Genomic DNA, 26,109 nt, shown 5'->3' with positions numbered 1-26,109 from the left:
TGGTGGTGGTGGTGCCACCCCCGCATGGAACGACCGAGACCCTGGCCCGGGAAAAGACGGCACCGACTTGGGCCAATCGGCGCTGCTTTCCCACGTGCTCAGGCCCTGCTTGGTCAACTCCGGTGCCGGGGGTGCTGTCTCCTCTGGCGCGCCTGGCCCGGGGTCTGCCCCGCGGTGCATTTGGGGGTCGTCCGCCCTCCGCACCCCCTCCCTGGACGGGCAAAGCCACAGGCCCGTCTGGGGGCCTCCGAGGGGATCCCCCTCCTTCCCTGGGCGGCTCCGTCTGCGGCGCCGCCGCCCTCGGTTGCCTAAGATCCCGGTGGCGCCGCCTCTTCTCCCTCCTTCGTCCGGAACGTCGGGCCTGGCGGGGCGCCCGGGGAGAGAGGAGGGGCGCAGCCGGTGCCCGCGGAGGGTCGCGCTCGCCCGGCCAGGAGGAGGAAGAGGCGCGCCCGGCTCGGATCCCGCGCGAAGACGCCGCCTGCGGGGCTGGCTCAGTCGAGTGAGTCGGGGCCGGGGGCGCCCGCGGAAGGTCCGCCTCTGCCAGCCAGAGGAGCCGATTTGCAGGGGGCCGTGAACGGGACCGCCGGAAGACCCTCCTCGGGGATCGCGCCCGTTTTTCACCAGCCTCACTCGGGCTGGTGGCCCCGGAAATTCGGGGGCGGAGCCTGGCTTGGGGGAGGGGAGCATTCTTTGGACGGAGGAGGGAGCACTGCAGGGATGCGATGCCATAGAGTCCAGGCGCCCAACTTGGCATTCCATCCAAGGGGGATTCGTTTTAGTAGTCTGGAGATCCGTTGAGATTCTGGGGAAAATCCATGCTTTCCCCAGAGGTTGGCAACCCAACCACAGCGGGAAAGATCAGCATGCAGCGGGCAAGGCCCCTCTCTGCTTCACCTGACCAGTTTCTGCCGGCTGCTGAAAGCTGGTTCAAGTGGTGGTGGGAAGTTCCTCCCTTCCCAGCTGCCTTGTGGAGACCCCACTGGGTTCTGAAGGCAAGAGACCTTCAGAGGTGGTTTGCCTTAGCCTGCCTCCACATCGCGGTCCTGGTGTTCCTTGGCGGTCTCCCATCCAAATACTAGCCAGTGTAGCTTCTGAGATCTGATCAGATCGGCCCAGGCTGGGCCATCCCGCTCTGGGCAAGCTGGCTTGTACTGGAAAGCACATTGATGGAGCAAGAACAGAGCAGCCCTTTGAGGAAACTGGTGCCATCCCAATCTCTCCAAAAGCAGAACTAGGCGGTTGGGCGCTTCCTGAAGTGAGAACACCCAACTTGACCGTGGACCACTTCCCCTTTACGCCCTTCAGGCAGCATTAGATGTGCAACCGGAACTGCAGCCCATTCACTCTGTTCATAGGTTGGGGAAAGACTCTTCCCTCCCCTTCACCCACAGCAGACCAGCTTCACTGAGCAGTATGCAGCAGTTGGGGGTGGATGGAGCCAGGTGGTGTAAAGGCAATGAAAAAACGCACTCCTTAGAGGGGGTGGCCAAAACCAGGAAGAAAAATTGGGAACAAAAAGAAAGGTGCCATCCTGTGCTTGCCAGCTTCCAGCAGGGACCCGGAGATCAACCAGAATTATAACAGATTCAGAGATCACTTTCCCTGGAGAAAATTGCTGCTTTAGAGGGCAGACTCCCATGACATTATACTCCACTGAGGTCCCTTCTCAAACCCCATACCTTCCGGGCTCCACCCACAATTCCCCAAGAACCTGGAGGTGGCAACCCAACTTTAACCTACCAATTCCTATCTTCCTGCATTTACCCTGTGTCAAAGGGAAGGGTTCTGCTGTCCATGGGGAGCCAAAATGCCTGCCACCACTACCTCCTGATAAACACAGAACGCAAGGGTGTGGCATGGCATCTATTGGGTTACATTGGCTCTCAGCCCCTTGGTCTTACAGAGCAGAGAAGGTGAGGGGAATGCATGCTTAGGGATATGATGAGCATTCCAAACGGAAGACATACTTATGCCAAACAACTCTGTGTTGCAGATTAATTGGAGGCCAAATTGATGGAAATCCTTGATTAAATGGGTGCTCTCTCAGCTGTGAGGTGGGCAGAACAGCCCCACCTTACAGGTCCGACAAAACTGCATCAAGTCCTCTGTCTCATCAGACAGAGTATCTCCAGTTGCAAACGACTAAGCTGTAGGTGACATCAAAGTCCTCGAGACCCCGAGAGCAGAGGTGGGATCCAGCAGGTTCTCACAGGTTCCCGAGAGTAGGTTACTAATTATTTGTGTGTGCTTCTAGAGGGGCTACTTTCACTGGCGGATTTTGCTACGCTGGACTTTGGCCTTAGTAGCTACGCCTCTCCCTTCCTCAGCAGTGGCACGCAGAACTCTTGAAGCAGTCTAGCAGGAGGCGAGACTATGCGCAGTGGCAGCTCATGCTCTGCATGCATTCGTACTTCCTCTTAAGGACCTCGCGAGCTGCTGCTTCCTTTACTACAGCCCCGCCCCAGGACTGTCCCCGGGCCTCTCAGAATGCCCAGCCATCACTAAGCCCCCCCCCGGGTCTGTTCTGCATTACTAAGCATTTACAGTTTGAATCCCACCACCATGGGAACCTGTTACTAAAATTTTTGGATCCCACCACTGCCCGAGAGCCAGTCTGAGCAGACAGGACTGATCTTGGTGGGCTGATGGGCTGATTCTGTATAAAAAGGTAAACAGAAAAGATCCAACCATGTATAGATAAGAGACAGTAAGCCAGCATCTAAAAAGAAGAAATCTATACCTTGCCTTCACTACAGGAATCACAAACTGGTACTGCAAAATGACAGGCATATTAAAAGCCATACAAGCACGTGATAATTCATAATAATTAGACAGAGCTTGCAAGAAGATAATATACATTCTACTGGTGCTTCAACATTAAATCAGTTCAGTTCATCAGTGCAAACCCAAGAGTGTCACCGGGGAATGCATTTCCTGCGTAGGAAATGCAGTGTGCAGAATATGCACTCCACAGTGACACTCTTGGGTTTCCACTGATGAACTGATTTTTGTATTGGAGCACCAGCAGTGGATATGTACTGTCTTCTTGCAAGACTCCTGTGACTAATCTGCAATACTCCTGATGTTCACCATCTTGGAGTTCCTCATTGTGTCACTATTTCCACCTTTGGGTGTGCCGGTGTGTGCCAGAATGCCTGCAGCGAAACAGATGAGGAAGTCAGGTGTAAGAAATGAAAACCAGAGTGGAGGAATGGATGTCTGGGAGTGGAGAGAAGAAGAGAAGAAGAGTTTGGATTTATATCCCCCCTTTCTCTCCTGCAGGAGACTCCGCTAAAGGCTTTCACAACTTCTCCTCTTGCACCTTCCCCTCTCAACAACAAACAATCCCTGTGAGAGGTAGGTGGGGCTGAGAGAGCTCCGAGAAGCTGTGACTAGCCCAAGGTCATCCAGCTGGCGTGTGTGGGAGTGTACAGGCTAATCTGAATTCCCCAGATAAGCCTCCACAGCTCAGGCGGCAGAGCGGGGAATCAAACCCGGTTCCTCCAGATTAGATACACGAGCTCTTAACCTCCTACGCCACTGCTGCACCCACTATGCCCAAGGTGATGAAAAAGGTGTTCTGTTCAGAGGGCTTGTAGCCAAAGAGCTTGACCTTCAAATGTAAGCCTCAGAAGCATTCATAGAAAGCGCTAAAGAGTATTTCTGGCAAAATTCCCTGACAAATCGTGTTAAAAGAAGTTCTGGTTTCTAAAGGCATGCAATAACAGGAACAATTAGTGATCTAAATGTGAAAGGTGCGTGGAGACTCACGGCTTCATTTCCGCTCTTGGGCTGTAGTAAGAAAAAAATATGTAGTAGGTTGCCAGGAATGAGAAAAATGTACCCAAGGTCTGAAAAGGCCCTGGTCCTGGCTGAGGCTAACTGAATGTCTTTGGGGCCAGGGGCCACCAAGAGGTTACTTGTGGGGAGTATGGGGAGATGCTCTTTATTTTGGTTTCCTGTTTCCAGTCCCTTGTGTTTATGTTACATTAGTACACACCATCTCTAAGTACTACTGGCTACTGCTAGAAATCTTCTTTTCTTCCAATATGGAGGTTACAATGTTGTAGGGTGGGGAGTATTGAATTGCAGCTTGGCCCTGTTTAGTTTCTGGGATTTTTTAAATATATATATATATATTATACCAGTACACTAAACCAAATTGGTTTTTTATTATTTGGCACAGAATCAAATTTTTAAATATAAAATATGATACATAAAACAAACGTAGAACTTCTTATAAAAGATAGGTATCTTCTCCAATCTGTCTAATCTGCATGGTAGGATACCTATTGCTGTATCATTTTGCTTTTAACTTGCTAAACAGATCTATTTTTATTGCAATTTTATATTAAGATTGTATTTCTTTGCTACATTGATGTGTAGGGTATTTATTGTCATTTTGCTCTGGCTATTTTTTTTTCTCTCTTTTTTTTTTAAATCTAGAAGTGATTTTGAACCCTTGAGAGATCACAACCGGCCAAGTTATGTGGTCTATTTCCTTGCTACTGAACTATACTTGAGACTGAAGAATGTGTCTGTGTAAATCTTGATCTATTTATGCCTATTAAAGGTTAATAAAGATAAAGATAAAGTTTCTGGGATCCGACGAGACAGGGCTAACTCAGGCTTTCCAGTGCAGGGCAGTTTACACCAAAACCCAGACAAACCAGTCTCTGACTCACTTAACAGTACCAGTTGCACTGAACTTACCCCTGGAGCCAATTCTGTTTTGGGCCCCTCTCTGCCATGGAAGATCATGGAAGATCTCTTGTGCAACCTCTGGAGATCTTGGAAAAGCAACTGCCAATTTTTAAAAAGGCAATACGAATCAAATCTGGGTTTGCAAATCCGCTCCCCTTTCCTTCCCCACGCCCTCTTCACCCTCAAGGTACTGCCAGTTCTGCTTCTGTCTCGATTCTCCATGGCTTCAGGCACCAAAGCGTCCGTGCTGTTAATCTGGCAGGGTTGCTTTCAGTGGTGGGATCCAAAAATTTTAGTAACAGGTTCCCATGGTGGTGGGATTCAAACAGTGGCGTAGCACCAATGGGGCTGGGCTGGGCACGACGGGGGCGTGGCTGGGCATTCCGGGGACGGGGCATTAATAATTTCTCTGTTACTGTAAAAAACTCTTACTGTAAAAAAAAGTTCCTAATTTCCAGCTGGTATCTTTCTGTCCATAATTTAAACTCATTATAGCAAGTCCTATCGTCTACTGCCAACAGAAACAACAACATTTCTCCCTCTAAATTGACTGCCTGTCAAATACTTAATACTTTCAAATACTTAATTTTGTTTCTAGAAATCAAAAGAAGGATACTTTCCTTAAACAAGGAACTTGACCATATTTCTAAAACATGTTTTTTAAAACAGCCCAACAGGGAGAATTATCCCGTTTTCTACCTTCGCTAACCAGCCACATAGGAAACAACAGGACTTCATGATTTTTGGCCCTAATGGAATTTCTAACGGAAAAGCAGAGCCAGTCCTATAGTCTCATCCTATCTTACTTCACAGGGTTATTGAATATACAGCGGAGAAGGCAAAAATGTTGTAAGCCATTGAAAAGTGGGATATCAATAAATACGTCCTGCTGAACAATTCTGTCATTCACATTTAGCAGAATACTAATCGCGTGGGATCTGTGTGTTGTTCTTCGTTAATTAACACAGAACAACAAAGTCTTGTGATCTTGTGAATGGGCACCTGCTCATGAATAGCTCTCTGCTCCCAGCCAAGAACTGAAGGGAAGCTTGCTGATGGTTGGAGTGTAGATTCTGAGTTCTATTACTGTTTGTATGGAGCAAGGGGGATCTGTTCCATAGTATGAGAAGAAACGTCATTCTCGCATGGTCATCACATCTTTACTTGTCCATCTTACAACCCAGTGACCCTAAATATTATCTCACCCATAGTCGAGTCGACTGATTGTCTAACTGAGCAGCAAAAGACTGTTTCTTTACTGAACAATGAAGATTGGCATATCCTGGAGGCAACAGCCAAGTTTCTTTGCTATGTTGTTTCAATTCGTTCCAAATGTTGGTAATCACCATTTTACCTGCGCTCTTATTTATAACTGTATTATTTCCTTCTCAATTTGTTATTTTATCTGTGATTTATTATGCCATTAAAGGTTATATCATTAAAGGAGCAGCAGTGGCATAGTGGTTAAGAGCAGGTGTACTCTAATCTGGAGGAACTGAGTTTGGTTCCCCGTTCTGCCGCTTGAGCTGTGGAGGTTTATCTGGGGGATTCAAATAAGCCTTTGCATTCCAACACATGCCAGCTGTGTGACCTTGGGCTAGTCACAGTTCTTTGGAGCTCTCTCAGCCCCACCCACCTCACAGGGTGTTTGTTGTAAGGGGGGAAGAGAAAGGAGTTTGTAAGCCCCTTTGAGTTCTGTTACAGGAGAGAAAGGGGGGATATAAATCCAAACTCTTCTTCTTCTTCTTCTTCCTCCTCCTCCTCCTCCTCCTCCTCTGTACAATATTATCTACAATATTATCTCACCCTTTCTCCTAAAGCTGGGACCTAAAACTCATATAAAGCTATCTTCTATGAGATCCGGCGTGGTGTAGTGGTTCAGAGCAGGTAGATTCTAATCTGGAGAACCAGCTTTGATTTTCCACTCCTCCACCTGAGTGGCAGAGGCTTATCTGGTGAACCAGATGTGTTTCCTCACTCCTACATTCCTGCTGTGTGACCTTGGGCTAGTCCCAGTTCTTCAGAACTCTCTCAGCCCCACCTCCCTCACAAGGTGTCTGTTGTGGGGAGAGGAAGGGAAAGGAGCTTGTAGGCCACCTTGAGTCTCCTTACAGGACAGAAAGGTAGGGTATAAATCCAAACTCTTCTTCTTTTACAGAATCGGACCGGCTATCTGTCAAGATCAGTATTTTCCATTCCAACTGGCAGCAGCTCTGCAGTATATCAGCAGGGATGTCTTTCACATCCCCTCCTACCTGATCCTTAACTAGAGATACTGAGAATGAAACCTGGGACCTTCTGCGTGAGAAGCGGAGATTCTTCTGGTCTGTCTCTTTTTGGAGGAACTCCCATTCAGGCTCTGACGTTTTGCTCTGATTTTTGTCTCTTCATCTCCTTCACCATTTCTACCTTCAAAATACCTGGCCCGAATACTGACTGCTGTTTAGACAGACATCTTCTCAGTAGCCAGCATGGACGCGAGAGACCCTGAAACGGTCAAGTCCTTCTCAAGCAGCAAAGGAGCACCTTCTGAGCCGTTGAAACAGTTCTACAAGGGAGAGCTGTTGGCCCTGGGGGTGAGTACAAAGTGTGGGTGTGGGAATTAATTAATTAAATTTGTAGGCCGCCTCATCCCCGAAGGGCTCGAGGCAGCTCCCAACATGGCTGTTCCCAACAGCAAATAATACAACATAAAATTAAGCCATTAAAACTCAGCAGCAATTAATAAATAAATTAAAACAACCAGATTATGTAAACACATATATACACAGGTGCCCGATCTAAGGCCAAAGAAAGAAAGGAAGGAAGGAAGGAAGGAAGGAAGGAAGGAAGGAAGGAAGGAAGGAAGGAAGGAAGGAAGGAAGGAAGGAAGGAAGGAAGGAAGGAAGGAAGGAAGGAAGGAAGGAAGGAAGGAAGGAAGGAAGGAAGGAATTCATTTAGGGGAGGGGTGTCCAACTCTGGCGCCCCAGGTGTTCATAGACTACAATTCCCATCAGTCCCTGCCAGCATGGCCAATCGGCATGGAGAGAACAGCGAGTCATGCAGACTCACAGGGATGGGATCCAAGGATATACACTCCTGAATGCTTCTGATGTTCACAGCTGAACAGGTCTAGGTCCGGTTAATTCTTGGACTGGAGACATTTGAATATGCTGTTGGCTCGGACAAAAGTGAATAGTACTTTCAGCGAGAAGTTAGCTCTGCCCAGACCCAAAATATTACTGACGTTGAAAAGTTAGTTACTGAAGACAACAAAAGTGCAGATTTCGCTGAGGAAAAGCAGAAGTGGGTGTTGAAAGAGCACTGATTTATTTCTCAGTTTCTGCAAATGTTGCTTCATTTGTTCTGGGGGTGTCTTAAAAAGGGGCCAACACAGAAAACGGCTCTGCTGGGTTAATATGTCCTTAAAGCAGTGTGGTGCCGGAGGAGGAGGAAAATACTGTCAAGTTATCACCGTTATAGCGACCCGATCTGGTTTTCAAGGCAGAAGAAGAACAGAGATGGTTTTTCCACTGTCTGACTCTGTGGTGCAGCAAGCTTGGATTCCCTTGGTGGGCTCCCAGCCAAATATTTACCAGGGCTGACCTTGCTTTGCTTCTGTGGTCTAAGAAGAGAAGAAGAGTTTGGATTTATATCCCCCTTTCTCTCCTGTAGGAGACTCAAAGGGGCTGACAATCTCCTTGCCCTCCCCCCCCACAACAAACACCCTGTGAGGTGAGTGAGGCTGAGAGAGCTCCGAGAAGCTGTGACTAGCCCAAGGTCACCCAGCTGGCATGTGTGGGGGTGTACAGGCTAATCTGAATTCCCCAGATAAGCCTCCACAGCTCAGGCGGCAGAGCGGGGAATCAAACCCGGTTCCTCCAGATTAGATACACGAGCTCTTAACCTCCTTCGCCACTGCTGCTCCTAACAAGATTGGGCTAGCCTGGACCACCCAGGTCAGGATTCAAAGTGGTGTAAATGAGTCAAATGCCCACTTCTAACCATTCATGTTTTTATTCTCCTTATAATGACAATCCCAAACATTTTCATGTATCCACCAATAGGCTTATCGTAGGCCCCAGATTTTTTACGTTGCTGACACTCCATCCTAAATGTTCCGCCTATTTGACTCATTTTGGTGAGAGTACATTGGTGATCCACTGACATGCGCTACGCTAATGCACTGCTTGATCCTCTTTTGGTAGATCACTCAAATATTCATTGGCATCCTGGAAATTACTTGTGGGCTTATAGTAGAAATGGTGGATCGGCCATCTTTGTATGACATCGCATTCAAGATAACATATTGCCCTGGAATCCTGGTAATTATACGCGTGTGGGCGTGGAAAGGCCCACTGAAATGCCTTTGCCTCAGAACAGACCATGTTTAGCATCCTGTGCCTTCCAATCTAGGGTAGTCCATGAGTTGGCAAAAGCTTGACAGAGTATGTGCAGCTAACATTGATAAATTATTTAAGGTGGAATCTTAGGCCCTTTCTGCATGGGCCAATAACAGCGCCCTAGGGACAGCAAAAATGCCGTCCCTAGGGAGCTGTTCGCATGGGGGCGCAGCTGCATTGCAGCTGCATTGCTGCGCTGCCCTCGCTCCCCCCCAGCGGCACGAAGCCACTGTTTCCAAACCTTGCTCCTTGAGCGAGGTTTTCTGGAAACAGCAGCTTCCAGCCACTGCTGTGCGAATGTTTTCTGGAAACAGCAGCTTCCAGCCACTGCTGTCGCGCAGGGCAGGGAGGCGTGTCCCCTGGCCTGGGCAACGTGCTGGAAGGTCACAGGGAAGGTACGTCGTTCGGGCGACGGCGCAGTGCTGCGCTGTGCCGTCTTCCCTGCCGTTACCAGGACCGTTCATGCGAACGGTCCTGGGTGTGTGTGTGTGTCGGCGTTGTATACACCAACGCACCCCCCAGTGTGGCCGTGCGGAAACAGCCTTAGACATTTCAAGCTATTTGGAGCAAGTCTCTTGGCCAGCTCCTGCATCTGAAGCCTGTTAGACTGATGGGGAGAATACACCAGAGATTAACTGGCGTTCCTGATGTATTAATACCCACGTGCTTTTTCTCCTTTACATCCAGCTTTCTTTCATGTCAATGTTCTGTTGCTCAGTAGTAAAACAATATATGGAAGTTGTCGGCAACTCTTCCAACAGGGCCACATATTCTTCAGGCATACTTTGGCCATGTCTGTACCAAATGGCATTGTGGACCCCTCCCTCCCTCCCTCCCTCCCTCCCTTGAAGATGGGTGCAGAAAAACAATTTGGTAAGGGGAGATTGGAAAACATTCTTGAAATATTTTAGTCAACTTTTGCGGAAAGGGCCAATGTCTGTCTATCAGTCTGTCTTCTATCTGTCTATTGTGTATCTGTCTGTCTCTTCTCTGTCTTCTGTCTCTCTGCCTGTCATCTATCTATCTACCTTCTTTCTGTCTTGTTTCTGTCAACCTTTTTTCTACCTTTCTCTTTTCTATCTGTCATCTATCATCTGTCTTCTATCTAATCTTAATCTAATCTAATCTAAAACATTTATTAACCACCTTTCTGCATTAGGGACCAATGCAAAGCAAAATTCATTTTAAAAACGAACAGTTTAGAACAATCATTTAAGACAGAGAAACTGAACTGATCAGATGCTGTCCTAAATAAAATTATTTTCAACAGCCTGCTACTGACTGACAGTGATCTAAATTCCTGGGTAGGAATATGTGGGAGAAGTGAGTCCTTTAGGCAATGGTGGGATCCAAAAATTTTAGTAGCAGGTTCCCATGGTGGTGGGATTCAAACAGTGGCGTAGCGCCAATGGGGCTGGGCGGGGCACGACCGGGGCGTGGGCGGGCATTCCGGGGGCATTAATAATTTCTCTGTTACTGTAAAAAACTCTTCCTGTAAAAAAAAGTTCCTAATTTCCAGCTGGTATCTTTCTGTCCATAATTTAAACTCATTATAGCAAGTCCTATCGTCTACTGCCAACAGAAACAACAACTTCTCCTCTAATTGACTGCCTGTCAAATACTTAATACTTTCAAATACTTAATTTTGTTTCTAGAAATCAAAAGAAGGATACTTTCCTCAAATATGGAACTTTACCATATTTCTAAAGCATGTTTTTAAAACATCCCAACAACAGGGAGAATTATCCCGTTTTCTACCTTCACTAACCAGTCACATAGGAAACAACAGGACTTTATGATTTTTGGACCTAATGGAATTTCTAATGGAAAAGCAGACCCAATTAGTAACCCCCTCTCGGCACATGCAAATAATTAGTAACCCACTCTCGGGAACTGGTGAGAACCTGCTGGATCCCACCTCTGCCTTTAGGCACTCTGATCCCAAATCATGTAGGGCTTGAAAGGACAAAACCAACCTACCTGCCTACCTGATCCTTTATACTGGAAGTGCCTGGGATCGAACCAGAGACCTTTGCATTCAAAGCAGTTACTCTATCACTAAGCCTCTCCCCCTCACCAAGAAACTGGGAAGATTTCCCCAGATTCACCAGCCATTTCAAATACTATGGAATGTAATTGATCAAAAGGGTCACGAAAAGCCACTGTTTAAGGAAAGTTTGTCAGGGGTGCGTGTATTTGCACAAGCATGGCATTCAGAAGTGGGTTCTTGATCACAGCACCACAAGAGTTTCCATTTTCATTTCTTCAAGAAAGCAAATTTCACAGAACACAGCCTGAGGGAAGAAAATGTAGCGGAAGCTTGTGGGATGTTGCCCCACACATTTGGCCCATTGCCCCATTCACAAGGGACTAGAAACTTGTTTTAAACCAATAGGAACCAAGAGGCCCATGGGAAAATCTTGTATATTCGATAATTTGGCGACTTGGCACAGCTTCCTGTATAGATATCCTGAGCTGGGTAGAACATGGGCTTACTTCACAGTTACCGGCTCTTGACTATATGACCAGACAGTTTCATCTCCTGGAGGTCTCCAGTTTAGGGGCTGAGAATAAAAGCTTACGGAGATACTGTTTCAGATACGGAGACGTACTGTTTCAGAGCTTGCTTCTGATTTCCTTTTTGTGTCTTTCACAGTATATTATTTCTGGATCCTTGTCTGTGGCAGCTGCCAGGAACCCCAGGATATCACTGGTAATGGACATATTTGAGAACAATTGGACAAAACAAACTGGCAGAAGAAATATAATATTCTGGATTTTGGAGGGTTTTTTAAGGCACTTTACTGTTTGTGACTTCAGCCTCCGTTCTATAATGGCATTCAAAGTTCTGGGGCCTCCCTGCCGATTGGTTCATGAGGCCTCACCAGAGGCATATTGGGGAGAAATGGCATCCAGAAACAACTCCTTCTCCAAGCCCACCTGCACCCCAGCCCCCCATGCTTGGGGGCAGGGCTCAGGGGCGGGGCCACACTGCCGAGCCCCGCCCCCTGGACTCCGTGCAGGACTTGGTGGTGTGTGGCTGGGGCATCTGGCACCCCTCACATGACCAAAAGATGTATGCCCAGGGACATGGGTGACCCTATGTTCCTATAGGGCCTAGGCCATACGCCTCTGGGCCTCACTAGTAGCTACCTTGCTCTACTGCATTTTGATCCCACCCACCTTTCAAGGGGTTCAGGACAGTGTACATGTTTTCCCCTTCCCCATTTTATCATCACCACAACCATGTGGGGTAGGTGAGGCCAAAAGTCGCCCTGTAAAGGGATGTTTTACTCCCTCATCCAGTTCAATCAATCAATTTATTTGTGCAGTCTTAGACCAACAATACGACAAACGTTATCCTCAGACCTCACAAATCATCTTAATGTCATTAAAATACACAGGCACCTATATGAACACACATTAGCCAGTTGATTCCTGCCGTGAAAGCCTTCAGCAATACATTCCTAGCATTTATTAATCATAGTATAGGTAACGTTATAAAGCAAACCATGTTTTAGGTTATTGTCTCACTACTTGTGGGGATTTTAGTATAAACCCAAGTTATACCCACCCAGAAATCTCACCTGATCTTCTTCCAAGACTTCCTTGCAGAAAAATCAAATTGGCCTGTTAACGGCAGTTGATTTTTATAGAAAAACAGCGTCTTTATCTTACTCTAAATCTCTTCTGTCTTAATCATGTGATTCCAATCTAGAAAAATGATTGGTTCTTAACTACCCTGTTTCCCCGAATATAAGACATCCCCTGAAAATAAGACGTCGTAGAGGTTTTGCTGGAGTGCGAAATATAAGGCATCCCCCGAAAGTAAGACGTAGCAAAGTGTTTGTTTGGAAGCATGCCCGCCGAACAGAACATGGAAAAATAAGACACCCCCTGAAAATAAGACATAGCACATCTTTGGGAGCAAAAATTAATATAAGACACTGTCTTATTTTCGGGGAAACACGGTATGTATGATATAATCCACAGAGTCCCTGCTGCCGGCGTGGTGAGAGCAGGCTGGCATTGCCACGGAAGGAGCTGACATCAGTTGACTTCCTTCCGGCCATATGCTGCCTTATGCCTGCAGCCAGGACTTCAGATTTATGGCACCTAAAAAGTCTGTTAAGCCAATGGGGGCTTTTCCGCAGCAGGGAGGCTTTTTTGCTTTGCAAGCTTTCCCACACGGCCAGGAAACCTCGAAGGGAAAAGTCCTGCAGCCTGTTGCCCGACCTCTTGGATGTGGCTGTTCATCTCTGTTAAAAAGCAGGCAATCCAATTTTTCTGGAACTGTTTCAATTAACTGTCAAACTAAAGTAAACCTTATGTAACCAGAGTTCACCAATAGTTGAAACGAGCCTGATCTCACAGACTTCAGAAAACATGCACGATCAGCAAGAAAGATGAGGATATAATCAGTACCCTTTTACAACTCAGCAAGGTTCAGTGCAGAGTGAGGATTTGAATCCAGGTCATCCAGACCTTACCTGAATGTAGTAACCACTACACTGCATTAAACTGACCAAGCTGGGTCAATACAGACAATGCACACCTTGCCTTTCAAAGATCCTTTTGCACAGGATCCTTATGAAGGAGGAGAAGTCGATCTATGGCTACCAATCTTGATCCTCCTTGATCTAAGATTGCAAATGCCTGAGCAGACCAGGTGCTCAGGAGCAGCAGCAGCAGCAGAAGGCCATTGCTTTCACATCCTGCACGTGAGCTCCCAAAGGCACCTGGTGGGCCACTGCGAGTAGCAGAGTGCTGGACTGGATGGACTCTGGTCTGATCCAGCAGGCTAGTTCTTATGAATGACTTAATTATATGTGCACGGAAATGTAAAAAGATAAAATTTTGTTCAGTAAAAGAAAGCTGGATACAAATCTTGACAAATTCATCTTCAGTTTCATAAACAATCACGTAGATGTTAAATTATGTTCTGTGTCTTAATCAGGATAGCAGTCTCTCTCTCTGTATATATACACACGCGCACACATGCACACACCTACCTCCCCCACCACGACCAAACAATTTTTTTGCACCAGGAGGAGGGATGTGGGGGGTGATTTTCCGCCCCCAACATGACTAGATGGCCGCAGCCCGGTGACATTTGACCCCATATGTCCTCCTTGGCGGTACGCCCCTGCACACAGCATACAGGTTAGTTAACTCAACTGCACACATTCCTTTAGTTCCTCCAACTACTCCTGTTTTGAGTTTCCACTATCTAGCAAACCCTATTCTTTGGAGGTTAAAGGTAAAGTTTCCCCTTCAGTCGTGTTTGACCCTGGGGTACCACTGCAAGCAGTGATTTCATAGGCAAGCCGTTTTTGTGGGGTAGTCTACCATTGCTTTCCCCGGCTATTCTTTACCCCCTAGGTATGTGCTAGGTACTTATTTACTGACCAAGGAACGGATGGATGGCTGAGTTGACCATGAGCCAGCTGCCAGGATATCTGACCCACAGGGGATTCGAACTCCTGACGGTGTGAGTGGCAGTGCAAGCACTTAACCACTATGCCACACGGCTCTTTGGAGGTTATGGCATATCAAATAAATTCTGGAGTATCTTTAAGAAGAAAATCTATGAAATGCAACTGGAAATATTTAGGCAGGGTTGTGAACTCTGGGTCAGGAAATTACAGCAGATTTGTAGGTGGAGTCTGGGGGGCAGAGTTGAGGGATAACCCAGTGGAGTGGAATCAAACTGTGAGAATCCACTCCCCAAACCACCCATTTACTCTAGGGATCCTGTTCTTTTCATCTAGAGATCAGTTGCTGCTACTACTGGACTCAAATCAAGTTGGAGATGAGTTCTAATTCTGGAATATCTCCTGGTCCCACCTGGAGGTTGGCAACCCTGCATTGGAGGAAGTAACTCTTTGTTTACACAGAGAATATTTTTTTTTAAAAAACAGGCTATGTTAGCCAGGGAATGAATGGATATAGTGGATGCTGAGTCTCTAAGCTCTTGAATACAAGATGAGCATTCTGCCACTCTCCTTTCTCTTACGATCAGATAAGGTTCAGAGGCTTGCTTTTGCATTCAGAAGAACCTTGTTGATGCCCAGAGATTACCACTGGGCACTCCAAGGTCTGAGGGCCACCAAGAGGAGAGAGAGCGAGGGGGGGAGAGAGAGAGAGAGAGAGAGAGAGAGGAGTATTTAGACCTGTAGAGAAGACAGCAGAACTTCTTAGATGGACGGAAGGAACCAAGTTTTCCCAAAGAAATACCACTTTGTTTACATCCTATAGGTGAAAGGTATGTTGGGAATGAATATTGTGAGTGCCGTGGCAGCTGGCATTGGGCTGGTGGGCTCCTCCCTTTTCATGAACTTTCAAAGCCGACCCAGAAGAAGTGATTCTTGGTGTGCAAGCAACATAAACGACACCAAACTGATTCAAGTTTGCCAGGAAAACAGCATCGTCCCTTACGTAAGTGTTCCTCATACAGAACAGGGTGGTGGGCCAGATTTTTCACTTTAAGCTAAGAAGAGGTGATGGGAGGATCCCACCCCCTTGGTCAGGGTCACACCCCCTTAGTGAGCCTCATCTTCTGAATGATAAATGCTATATCTGATCTTATATAATTCCCACTAATGAGTTTTCCTTGCAGTGTTTGGCTGTGGCGTAGTGGCCAGGGGAAAGGGTGGGGCAACTTGCCCTGGGCGCACGCGTGGGCAGGAGGGGTGTGTGGGGGGGTGTTTGGGGGCATTCCAGGGTGTGGCCGTGGCAGGGGCGCAGGGCACACACGCGCCCCGGGCACAGTTCCCCCTCTCTCAGCCTCTGCCTTTGGGTAATAAGGGAATTACTTTTGTCCATAAGGGACAAAAGTAATGAAGATTGGCTGGGATGCAATGCTGCCAGATAGGCCTTCCATGCTTCCCGATCACCTTAGAAGAGTGGGGCCTCCCTCCTATGATTTTCATTGCAGCCACCCATGCTTCTTTAAATGGTATTTGGGATGTTTTTATTTGCAATAAATGGAAAGACAATTCCATATGGATGATGTATGCATTGTTTCACCCGCAGGCTACTGTATACAATGTGATAGCCATGCTTCTCGCGTTGACCATATTAGAGTTTGGCATCACCATCGTCAGCGCTGCCTTCGGGTGTGCCACCGTGTGCCGGAATAACTACAGCGAAACGGTAATAAGGGAATCATGATTGCAGAATGAAAACAGGGGTGGAGACCTGGGCAGAGGAGATGATTTTGCTATCTGTTGAAAGGGACATGGTGCTCGAAACCGTATTCTGTAACAAAGATGGGATCTTGGTCCAGGTTGCCTTCAACATTCATTCTTTGCTTTGCACCACTGTAGAATGAAGCAGGTACATAGCCAGCAGCCTTCACCTTGGTTTCAGATGGAGACTTCCTTAGCCCATCCCATAACTCCAGAATAGGCAATTTATTTCCAGTCTGTGATAGGCTTGTGCTTGTTTGAAATCAAAGTAGGGAATCTGTTCCAAATAGGCACAGCTATATTTGGAGCTGAAGAGCCAGTGTGTTTCTGGGGAAATTCACAGAGTTGCCAACTCTGGGTCTAAGAAGTTCCTGGAGATTTGGGGGTGGAGCCTGGAGAGGGGAAGATTTGGGGAGGCGACGGGCCTCAGCAGACTATAATTTTATTGACTCCACCCTTCAAAGTAGCCATTTTATCCAGGACAACCTTGGAAAATATCTCTGTCATCTTTAAATGAGTTGTATTTCCAGGTGACGACTAGGCCCTACCTGGAGGTTGGTAACCTCTGGAAATAAATTGTGAGCTATTGGTTAGGAGCGGTGGACTCTAATCTGGAGAAGTGAGTTTGATTTTCCACTCCTCCACATGAGTGGCAGATTGCTGGATGATTTGGGGCTGGTCACGGAACTCTGTCAGCTCCACCTACCTCACAAGGTGTCTGCTGCGGGGAGAGGCAGGGAAGGAATTTGTAAGCCACTTTGAGACTCATGACTGTTGAGAAAAGCGTGGTATAACTCCTCCTCCTCCTCCTTTTCTCCTCCTCCAAAATCCTCAGGGAAACCAGAAAACGTCCATAGGGAAACGTACTGCTTCTTTTTCTGATGCGTGAAACTGAACAGAAAATACAGACTTCAGCGTGAAAGAAAAAGTAGAGTGACTGTGAACCAGAGGTGGGATCCAGCAGGTTCTCACAGGTTCCCAAGAGTAGGTTACTAATTATTTGTGTATGCCGAGAGGGGGTTACTAATTGGTGATTTTGCCACGTGATTTTTGCCTTAGTTATGCCCCTCCTCTCAGCAGTAGCACGCAGAACTTGAAGCAGTCTAGCAGGAGGTGCACCGGCGTGCGTGGCAGCCTGCGCCTGCGTGCATTCATTTCCCACCCAAGGACCGGCGCAGCGGCTGCGTCCTTGCCGCAGCCCTGCCCAGGAATGCCCCGCCCCCGGAATGCCCGGCCACACCCCTGTCGTGCTCTGCCCAGCCCCATTGGCGCTACGCCACAGTTTGAATCCCACCACCATGGGAACCAGTTACTAAAATTTTTGGATCCCACCACTGCTGTGAACCTCCTAGAACTCCTTTGTGGCTCTGAGGCCACCAATTGGCCATCCTTGGTGTGGACCTTCCACCATCATGACCAGAACAGATTGCGTGGTTAGGTGTTGTGCCAGTGGCCACCCTTGGCATTCATATCATTATTTTCCCGGAGCCTGGGGAGGGGTAGAAGACAGGACAGCAATCATAAACATAATATTGGTGTGCTGAAGGTCCAGATGGTCCAGAATGTTATTTCCTACAGATGCTTTTGGGCTTCCTGGGAGTAAAACAAGAAAGCACAAACCTTCCCCTGCTCTTCTCCCCACCAACCCACAAATGAGATTTTTCAGCCATTCCAACAGTGGACACACTGTTTATCCATCATGGCTAATAGGCCTTGATACACCTTTGTGAATTTTAAAGCCAACTAATCCCCATCTAAACCTATACAAGCTTGTTCTTGAAGGAACAAATCCCATGATATAATTACTCATTGGCCTAATTGGGTAGATCCTTTTCCTCACCTTTAAACCTCATCCTTTAAACCTCATTTACCATACATAACAATACACTTTCTTTTTGCTTCCCTTCTCCTAGCTTTAGAGATTTTCTTCCCCAAAATTAAAAAGAAACAAAACTCCAAGCACTTTTAGGCGGATTTCGCATGGGCCAAAAACAGCAGTGTGAAAGCAGTGTGAAAATTGTAACCCTTTTACACTGTTTTAAACGCTTTTACACCGTTTTCACACAGGAGAATTAATCCGAGCCTTTGGCCATTTTGGTTTCCCTTTTCTGCAACTTTACCCAAAGTACAATCTTTCCTTTTCCTTCCCTTTCCTTTCTTAGGCCCCTTCCGCACACGCAAAATAATGCATTTTCAAACCACTTTCACAACTGTTTGCAAGTGGATTTTGCTATTCCACACAGCTTCAAAGAGCACTGAAAGCAGTTTGAAAGTGCATTATTCTGCATGTGCGGAATGAGCCTTAAATGAGACTATCAGAACTGAACATCACATTTTTTATGATACAGGTGGCTTTATCCCTTAGGATGGAAAGGGCCTTTTTCACCACCTATTGCTGTTGTTTTCATTGACAACAGGAGCCAGAGTTTTCTTTCCTGAATATTCACCACCAGCTTGGTGTTTCTGTAAAGTTCGGGGTTTTGTGCTAATGCACGCCACTGAAAACTTAATATTTTAAACCTCATTTACCATTTTGTTTCTCGTTCAGTCAGCAGTGTTTGTTTTCCTTTGGGGCTCACTGCAGTCCGTTTGGATTTTCGGACAGCCCAAGGCCATCTGCAGACTCGGCTGCCTTCCAGCTCAAACCAGACTCTGGGTTGTTTATGGACAACTTCAGTCATAGGTCGCCAACCTTGCTGAGCACATTGTGGGCTCTTCTAGAATGATGAGAATGTGTATACTTTGTCTCACCAAAAGATGACAGTGGATTTGTATATTAATCCACTGTTTCCTGGACCTTCGGTGTAGTGGAATGCTCTGCGGGGGCCCTAGTGCCTACCTAGTTCTTCTAAGTAGGTACTAGAACCCGTGAGGAGCATTCTACTACAAAGCAGATCCAGGAAATGGCAGATTAATATATAAGTTTGCTGTCACCTTTCAGTGAGATGGTATGGTCGGCATCACCCCAGGATGGCCAACCCCCAAACAGGCTGTAATTAGCTCCATGGCAGGAGCTAATTACAGCCTGCATGGGGGTTCCAAACCAAACATCTTCCTGTGATGGAGGCAGCCATTTCTGAATGAACGGTCCTTACAAATACTGAAGTTATGCCTCCTGGGTTCTTCTGAAATACATTCAGCTCCAGTAAGGCAGAAGAAAGCCAGAAGAGGCTCTTTGGTTTGGGGAAGACATATTTCAGAGAAGAAATGGGAGATTAGCGTCCTCAAGGCCCTGAAACAAATCTTTGCTGGTGTGGGGAGGTTTCATTTATACGTCTCCATATTGCAGGGGTTTCCAAACTACAGCCCATGGGCCACATTCAGCCCTCTACAAGATTTTCTCCAGATTACATTAGAGCCTGGCAAAAACAGCTTTGGCTGATTCCGCATGGGCCAAAAACAGTGGTGTGAAAACAGTGTGAAAACAGTATAAACCCTTTTACACCGTTTTAAACCCCTTTGCACCATTTTCACACCGTTTTCACACTGCTGTTTTTGGCCCGTGCGGAATCAGCCTTTGTGAAGCTGCTGCCTCATTGCTCCATGTGGAGTACGGGAGCAGCAGGCACAAACTGAGTGGCCAATTCCAGGGTTCATTTGAAGCCCAGAGACAGCACACAGAGTTGAATGCTGCACCTGGCCTGTCAGCATGTCAGTAAAAGGGAGGGTTTCCTTCTTCTTCTTTTTTTAAAAAAGGTGTTTTTATTCATTATATATCATGTTTCAGATTAAGGGTGGCGTTGTTCATTCGTAATTGTCACAATTGAATTTTATTCAATAATTTAAAACTGATTTTATTTTGGCCAACAAATATTTATAAAATATCCAGTGTGGCCCTCGTACTGAAAAGTTTGGGAGAAGAGTGAGAAGAGTTTTGGATTTATACCCTGCCTTTCTCTCCTGACAGGGGATTCAAAGTGGCTTACAAGCTCCTTTCCTTTCCCCACAACAGACATTTTGTGAGGTAGATGGGGCTGAGAGAGTCCTGAGAGAACTGTGACTGGCCCAAGGTCACCCAGAGGGCTACATGTGTAGGGGAAACAAATCCAGTTCACGAGATATGAGTCCACCATTCATGGGGCGGTGTGGGGAATCATACTTCATTCTCCAGATTAGAGTCCACTGCTCTTGACCACTACACCACGCTGACTCTCGGTGTGGTGTAGATCCCTGCTCGATTGTATGAGCATCTGTGCTTATCCCCCACTCCCCATGATTTAACCAATATCATTGTTAGCAATCGATGACAGGAGCTGTCCTCTTCTCCCTTGGCTGTAAAGTTTATTCAGGAGTATTGTCGAAGGCTTTCACGGCCGGAATCACTGGGGTGCTGTGTGGTTTCCGGGCTGTATGGCCGTGTTCTAGCAGCATTCTCTCCTGACGTTTTGCCTGCATCTGTGGCTGGCATCTTCAGAGGATCTGAGATTTCAGCCACAGATGCCAGGCACGGCCACACAGTCCAGAAACCACACAGCACCCCATTTACAGAAGTCTTTGCTGAGGTACTTTTGTCAAGCATTTTTCAGTACTCCGGCATCACTTATTTACCCAAATTTTGATGAGGCCCTATTGCCCTTCTCAAAAGTGTTTCCTTTTTAATGTGATTTTCCAGAAATTTTACTCAGAAGTGGCATTGTCAAGGGAAGAGGGTTGCATTTTGCTACAATTTTTGTTTTACCGTTCTCTTCTGTGATGCATTGCCCTCTGTTTTTTGCAGTCTGGGTGCTGAATTGCTTGGGGTGTATCCCACAGGTTTTCTTTATTCCTGTGTCTTTCTAACTTTGCAATCAGTTTTGCATCTCAGTGAGGATAGTATATAATAAGTGCTATAAATAAATAATTTCCTGCCTCCTGTCTGGATTCCTTGCTAACCAAGGAGGCAGTGACCACATTGCCTTTCCAGGTGGGGCAGAAGCCAGATCTGTGTATCCCTACCCTCTGTCTCATGTGCCTTCTTTGGGGGGGGGGGTCTTGTTTTTCAGACCATAATAATTTTTCAGAACACTGCGGAGGACAGCGTTCCTCCTCAGCAAGCTCCTTGAAAGCCTTCTCTAACTCCACCCACCCGGATGACTGTCTCTTGCAGCGTTTTCCATCGGCTGGACTTGATTCACATGGCTACCGTATATACCCCAATGGCTAACGGGGTCTCAGGTGCAACAGGGTCTCAGGTGCAACTAGACAGCAAAAACAAACAAACTTGAAACTTATATATAAGATGGGCCCCTTTTTCTTGATGGCACACCCAGGGCAAAATTGTAGTCTTCCTTTTGAGTAAATATAATTCTTTGCACTTGAATGTGGGGGTGGGGGGGGGGAAGGTCAGATATAAAGCTTCTGTTTACGGTCTGAGCTTTCATGGAGACATCTTAGCTTTGGCTGTTAAAATTATTATATTATGGTTAGGGGCTTGTCCCCCTGGATTTTTGCAGGGGTTCGACTTTTTAATTAGATGCATCTTTCAATGTGGAAAAGCCCTATGTACAGTCTTCATTCCAGAAGTGTAGGTAGACCACTGGTTGCCACAGGAAATCCTATATCTTCTCATTCTAAGGATTGTTAAACATTGGTGGGATTGAAATAATTTAACAACCAGTTGTTTTCAAGCACAATTTTAACAACCGGTTCTGTCGAAGTGGTGCGAGCCTGCTGAATCCCACCACTGTTGTTAAATGTTTGTGAGTAAAACCTCACGTTTCAATCCTTGCTAACCAGCCAGATTTGTCTTCTGATATTTTGTCAATACTAATTTTATGTATTTTTAAAAAAAAGTATTTTATTTTAATTGCATTTTAATAGATTTCTTTTAATGGGGAGATTTCTCTTTAAACTACCTTTGTATGTCTGAAAATAAGTCAGGAAAAGCAATTGATTACTTTTATGAGTAAGAAAATAAATGTATCACTTTTCCATACAAACCCACTTGGAGAGACTTTTTCTTTCTTTCTTTCTTTCTTTCTTTCTTTCTTTCTTTCTTTCTTTCTTTCTTTCTTTCTTTCTTTCTTTCTTTCTTTCTTTCTTTCTTTCTTGAGTCTTTGACTTGGAGTCAAGCCATATTATATAACTAGCAGTGGAATTGTCATTAGCATTTAGGAGGTTTAGGTCTTTTCCACACAATTCACCTAGAATATTTCCAGAAAGTTTTTGATTCCCTCCTCTGCCCCTTTACCACAATGTTTACCTGCACTCGCCTCCTTCATACGTTTCATGGCTGTGGTGAGGGGTTTTAAAAAACATTTTTGCTTACTCATTGAAACAATGCTTCACTGATACATTGCTTTGCTGCTCTATAGCTGCGATCAATTGATGCTTCGTTGATTCAACCAAATATCGGAAAAAACCCACACACGAAATGACGGAGAATAGAGCAGCGAGGGGGAAAGGCTTGAGGGTAGAGATGCGAGAAAATGGCATTGGGAGGAAAGCTGGGCAGCGGCACCGGGGCATGGAAAATGACTGCACTTTGGGGGGAATCTAGCTCCGAAACGTTTCAGAAGAAAGAAACGTTGTAAAATAGTTTTCAAAAACAAAGCTGCTTGGAAATATTTTCAGAATCAAAGGGGGAAAAACTCCACAGAGGAAACAATTTATTGCCAATGTTTTGTCGAAGGCTTTCACGGCTGAATTCAACTGGTTGTGGTGGGTTTTCCGGGCTATGCGGTCTGGTAGATCTTCCAGACAGAGAGAAGTCCAGACACAGTGTGTAACAGACTTCTCTCTGTGATACACCTCTGAAGATGCCAGCCACAGATGCAGACGAAACGTTAGGAACAAGATCTACCAGACCACTGCCACACAGCCCAGAAAACCCACAACAACCAATTTATTTCCAGTCTGAAAATGTTGTAAGTATGTTGTGTAGAAAAGGCCCTCAAGCACCTGGCTCTTGGATGGGATAAACGAGGTCTACGTGCCACAACATGCGTGTTCAGATAATCCATATGGCAAATCCTTTGCTTGATTAACACCTGGGCCTTCTACAGATTTTGAACCATTAAAACCAGGGTAGAAAATCCAGCCCTGTCTATTTGTTGGATTGTAGCTTTCTTCCATTTGCTCAGACATGCCTCTTTCAATATTAAAGAAGCAAACCTAGATGATAGGTGTCTATGACAAATGAAGGGAAACAAAACCCAATCTGTAAAACAAGCTAGGGACCAAAAGATCGAGAAAAAGATATTTTTTTTTAAAAAAAAGTAGTTCATGTTTTATTACACAGTGTCAGATAACTAAAATTAAAAACCGGTCACATTAAAACCCAAATTAAGTGCATACTCCTATATAGGTACTTGACAAATACTCAACCAGAAAGTTATGACTACAATTCTGGCAATAGCTGTTAATGAATATTTCACAATTGAATTATACACCGAGGCCCCTTCCGCACACGCAAAATAGTGCGTTTTCAAACCACTTTCACAACTGTTTGCAAGTGGATTTTGCTATTCCGCACAGCTTCAAAGAGCACTGAAAGCAGTTTGAAAGTGCGTTATTCTGCATGTGCGGAATGAGCCTGAGTAAAGAACTACTTTTATTTGTTCTGGCTCTGTTGCCCATCAGCTTTGTATATATGAATAAAGTTTAAGCAGCATATGAAATATCCTCAAACTTGGTTGCTGCAAAAGTCCACCAGTTAAGAACTGCCCTTCCAAAAATTGCCCTTGAATATTAAGACTGATCGGAGGATATTCACTTCTGATTTTTTGGAGCAGTGAGCAAACGAACCCACCAGTCAACACTTGTGCTGGTAGCTGACTATCAGCAGCCCCTGGAGTATTGGCAATGTGTGATGTACAAAGAAGAGAAAAAGATCCTGCAGGGGACATCAAGAGGGCTGTTAGATCATCACCTTCTCTCCTGTTAGATCAGTGAGGTTAGCAACTTCTCTCCTGTTAAGTGTCATTCCTTGCCTGTCAGACTGCTACGTATCCTTCTCCTTGGAAGTTCGGCCAGTTGTGTAAATGCAAATCCACCCAGGTGCATGATGCAAATCCACTGCATAATTGAAGCACTGTTCCAAAGGGAAGGTGGGCTTGTGTCAGGAAAAGCCCTGTGCACAAATGGTTTTGGTCTCTCTCATTCTCTGGCTCCTTCTGCACATGCAGAATAATGCACTTTCAAACTGCTTTCAGTGCTCTTTGAAGCTGTGCGGAATAGCAAAATCCATTTGCAAACAGTTGTGAAAGTGGTTTGAAAATGCATTATTTTGCGTGTGCGGAAAGGGCCTCTCTGTCTTTCTCAGCCAGAGATGTAGTTAGGACTAGGGGTGAGCGCTGATAATTTTTATAGATAAAATTGGGGCTCAGGTTTTAAAAAACCTCAAAATTTTGGGTAAAGCTAAATGAAGCCGATGCCTGTTGGCTTTATTTTGCTTTTTACCGAATTGTTTTGGGTTTTTAAAAAAACGAAACAAAAAAAAATCAGTTCTCCCTGCCGTGGCTTCTCAAGTTCACATGGCAGGAAGAACTGCAGCTGAATGCTGGATTTGGCTGCCCGAAGCACAGCATTCAGTTCTTTCCACCCCCAAACATACACACCACTCCAAAAAACGATAAAGCCGAATTATATTTGGCTTTATCGGCTCCCAGGGAATTTGGCTCTGCAGGGGTTTTTTTTAGTAAATAACTTCCCTTCCCGCCCAACCCTTATTGGGTTCACCAAATCACCACTTCTAGTTAGGACACTATCTCTGTCTCTCCTTTTCACTATCAAGTACATTCATTCCTAAATAAAGCTGTACCTACGTTTTAATCGGGTTGTGCACTATGGCTGTGTTAAATTACTTTGCCAGCATGGAGAATGTCATTTCAACTGTTCTTTCTGTCAGCCAACATCTTCCCTTTCTACTCCCAGTGTTAATCCTAAAAATTCTCTATACCAGTGGTTCTCAACCTTCCTAATGCCGCAACCCTTTAATACAGTTTCTCATGTTGTGGTGACCCCCAACCATAAAATTATTTTCGTTGCTACTTCATAACTGTAATTTATATGTGTTTTCCGATGGTCTTAGGTGACCCCTGTGAAAGGGTCATTCGACCCCCCAAAGGGGTCGTGACCCACAGGTTGAGAACCGCTGCTCTATACCATCTTGGAGAACTTCCTCCATGTTGAGGGTGTGTGATTCAGGGATCAGACTTGCCACAGGACACAAAGCATTACACAGTGCCCCCCCTTCAGATTCCCACCAACCTTGACCCCAACACAGAAGCCGAAACAAGAAAATATCATCACACAATGATTTCTTGTGGTGCAGCCAGTGCAATGCAAATATGGTGGAACACCCAGTGGAAATCTAGTCCAGTGTTCTTCGCTGCTGTGTGAGGTGGCTATTGATATATAAGGTTCATGTAAACATGGATGTGCAATCGTGCTAATGTGAGAAGAGAGCGGCAACAGGAACAAATAAAAGGAAGCACGTGAAGGCATGATTGCATGGAAAGAAAGACATCACATACAGTGGGTACCTCTGAGCAGGAACAAGGGTAAAGTTGCATCTGGTTCAGCTTCTTCTTCTTCTTTCCTCTCTGTTTTGTGTGTCTTTTCCCATCCTTAAGGTCTCGTCTTTTAAGACTGGAAACACAAGTGTGACTCCTCACCTCCCACAACTGCATCATTGTACGGCATCCAGCTCTTGGGAGAACTGTAGAAATAATAAACGTTACACAAATCTACGTACGCCAAGGATCTGTAGCACGAACCATTTTGCCCATTTCAAGTGTCGCTTTGGTTCCTCTCCTCTTCGGAGCTCTGTTTAATGTCCTCGCTGTCGGAGGAGCCTGTTGCTTCCGGACGCAGGCCGGCACTGTGCAACACACGCATACCACCGGACTTGA

The 26,109-nt window shown here is 45.9% G+C and overlaps 1 protein-coding gene across 4 annotated transcripts; it reads left to right on the top strand.

The window, feature by feature from the left end:
• Positions 1–330: 330 nt before the first annotated feature.
• Positions 331–26,052, top strand: LOC125434371 (membrane-spanning 4-domains subfamily A member 15-like). Of its 4 annotated transcripts, none has more exons than XM_048499657.1 (7): positions 331–494; positions 6,863–7,280; positions 8,892–9,008; positions 11,743–11,799; positions 15,345–15,524; positions 16,122–16,241; positions 25,831–26,052. In XM_048499657.1, exons 2-7 carry the CDS (start codon positions 7,176–7,178, stop codon positions 26,029–26,031), a joined length of 780 nt encoding a protein of 259 aa, XP_048355614.1. In that variant the 5' UTR covers positions 331–494; positions 6,863–7,175; the 3' UTR covers positions 26,032–26,052. The 4 variants fall into 4 exon arrangements, with proteins under 4 accessions (XP_048355614.1, XP_048355613.1, XP_048355616.1 ...); XM_048499656.1 differs by having other exon boundaries at positions 331–499; XM_048499659.1 differs by lacking the exon at positions 25,831–26,052 and adding an exon at positions 21,259–22,851 and having other exon boundaries at positions 331–499.
• Positions 26,053–26,109: the final 57 nt, after the last annotated feature.

The sequence above is a fragment of the Sphaerodactylus townsendi genome, linkage group LG06 (genome assembly GCF_021028975.2).
Source record: "Sphaerodactylus townsendi isolate TG3544 linkage group LG06, MPM_Stown_v2.3, whole genome shotgun sequence".
Classification (NCBI taxonomy): domain Eukaryota; kingdom Metazoa; phylum Chordata; class Lepidosauria; order Squamata; family Sphaerodactylidae; genus Sphaerodactylus; species Sphaerodactylus townsendi.
This window is presented reverse-complemented; position numbering and strand designations above follow the sequence as displayed.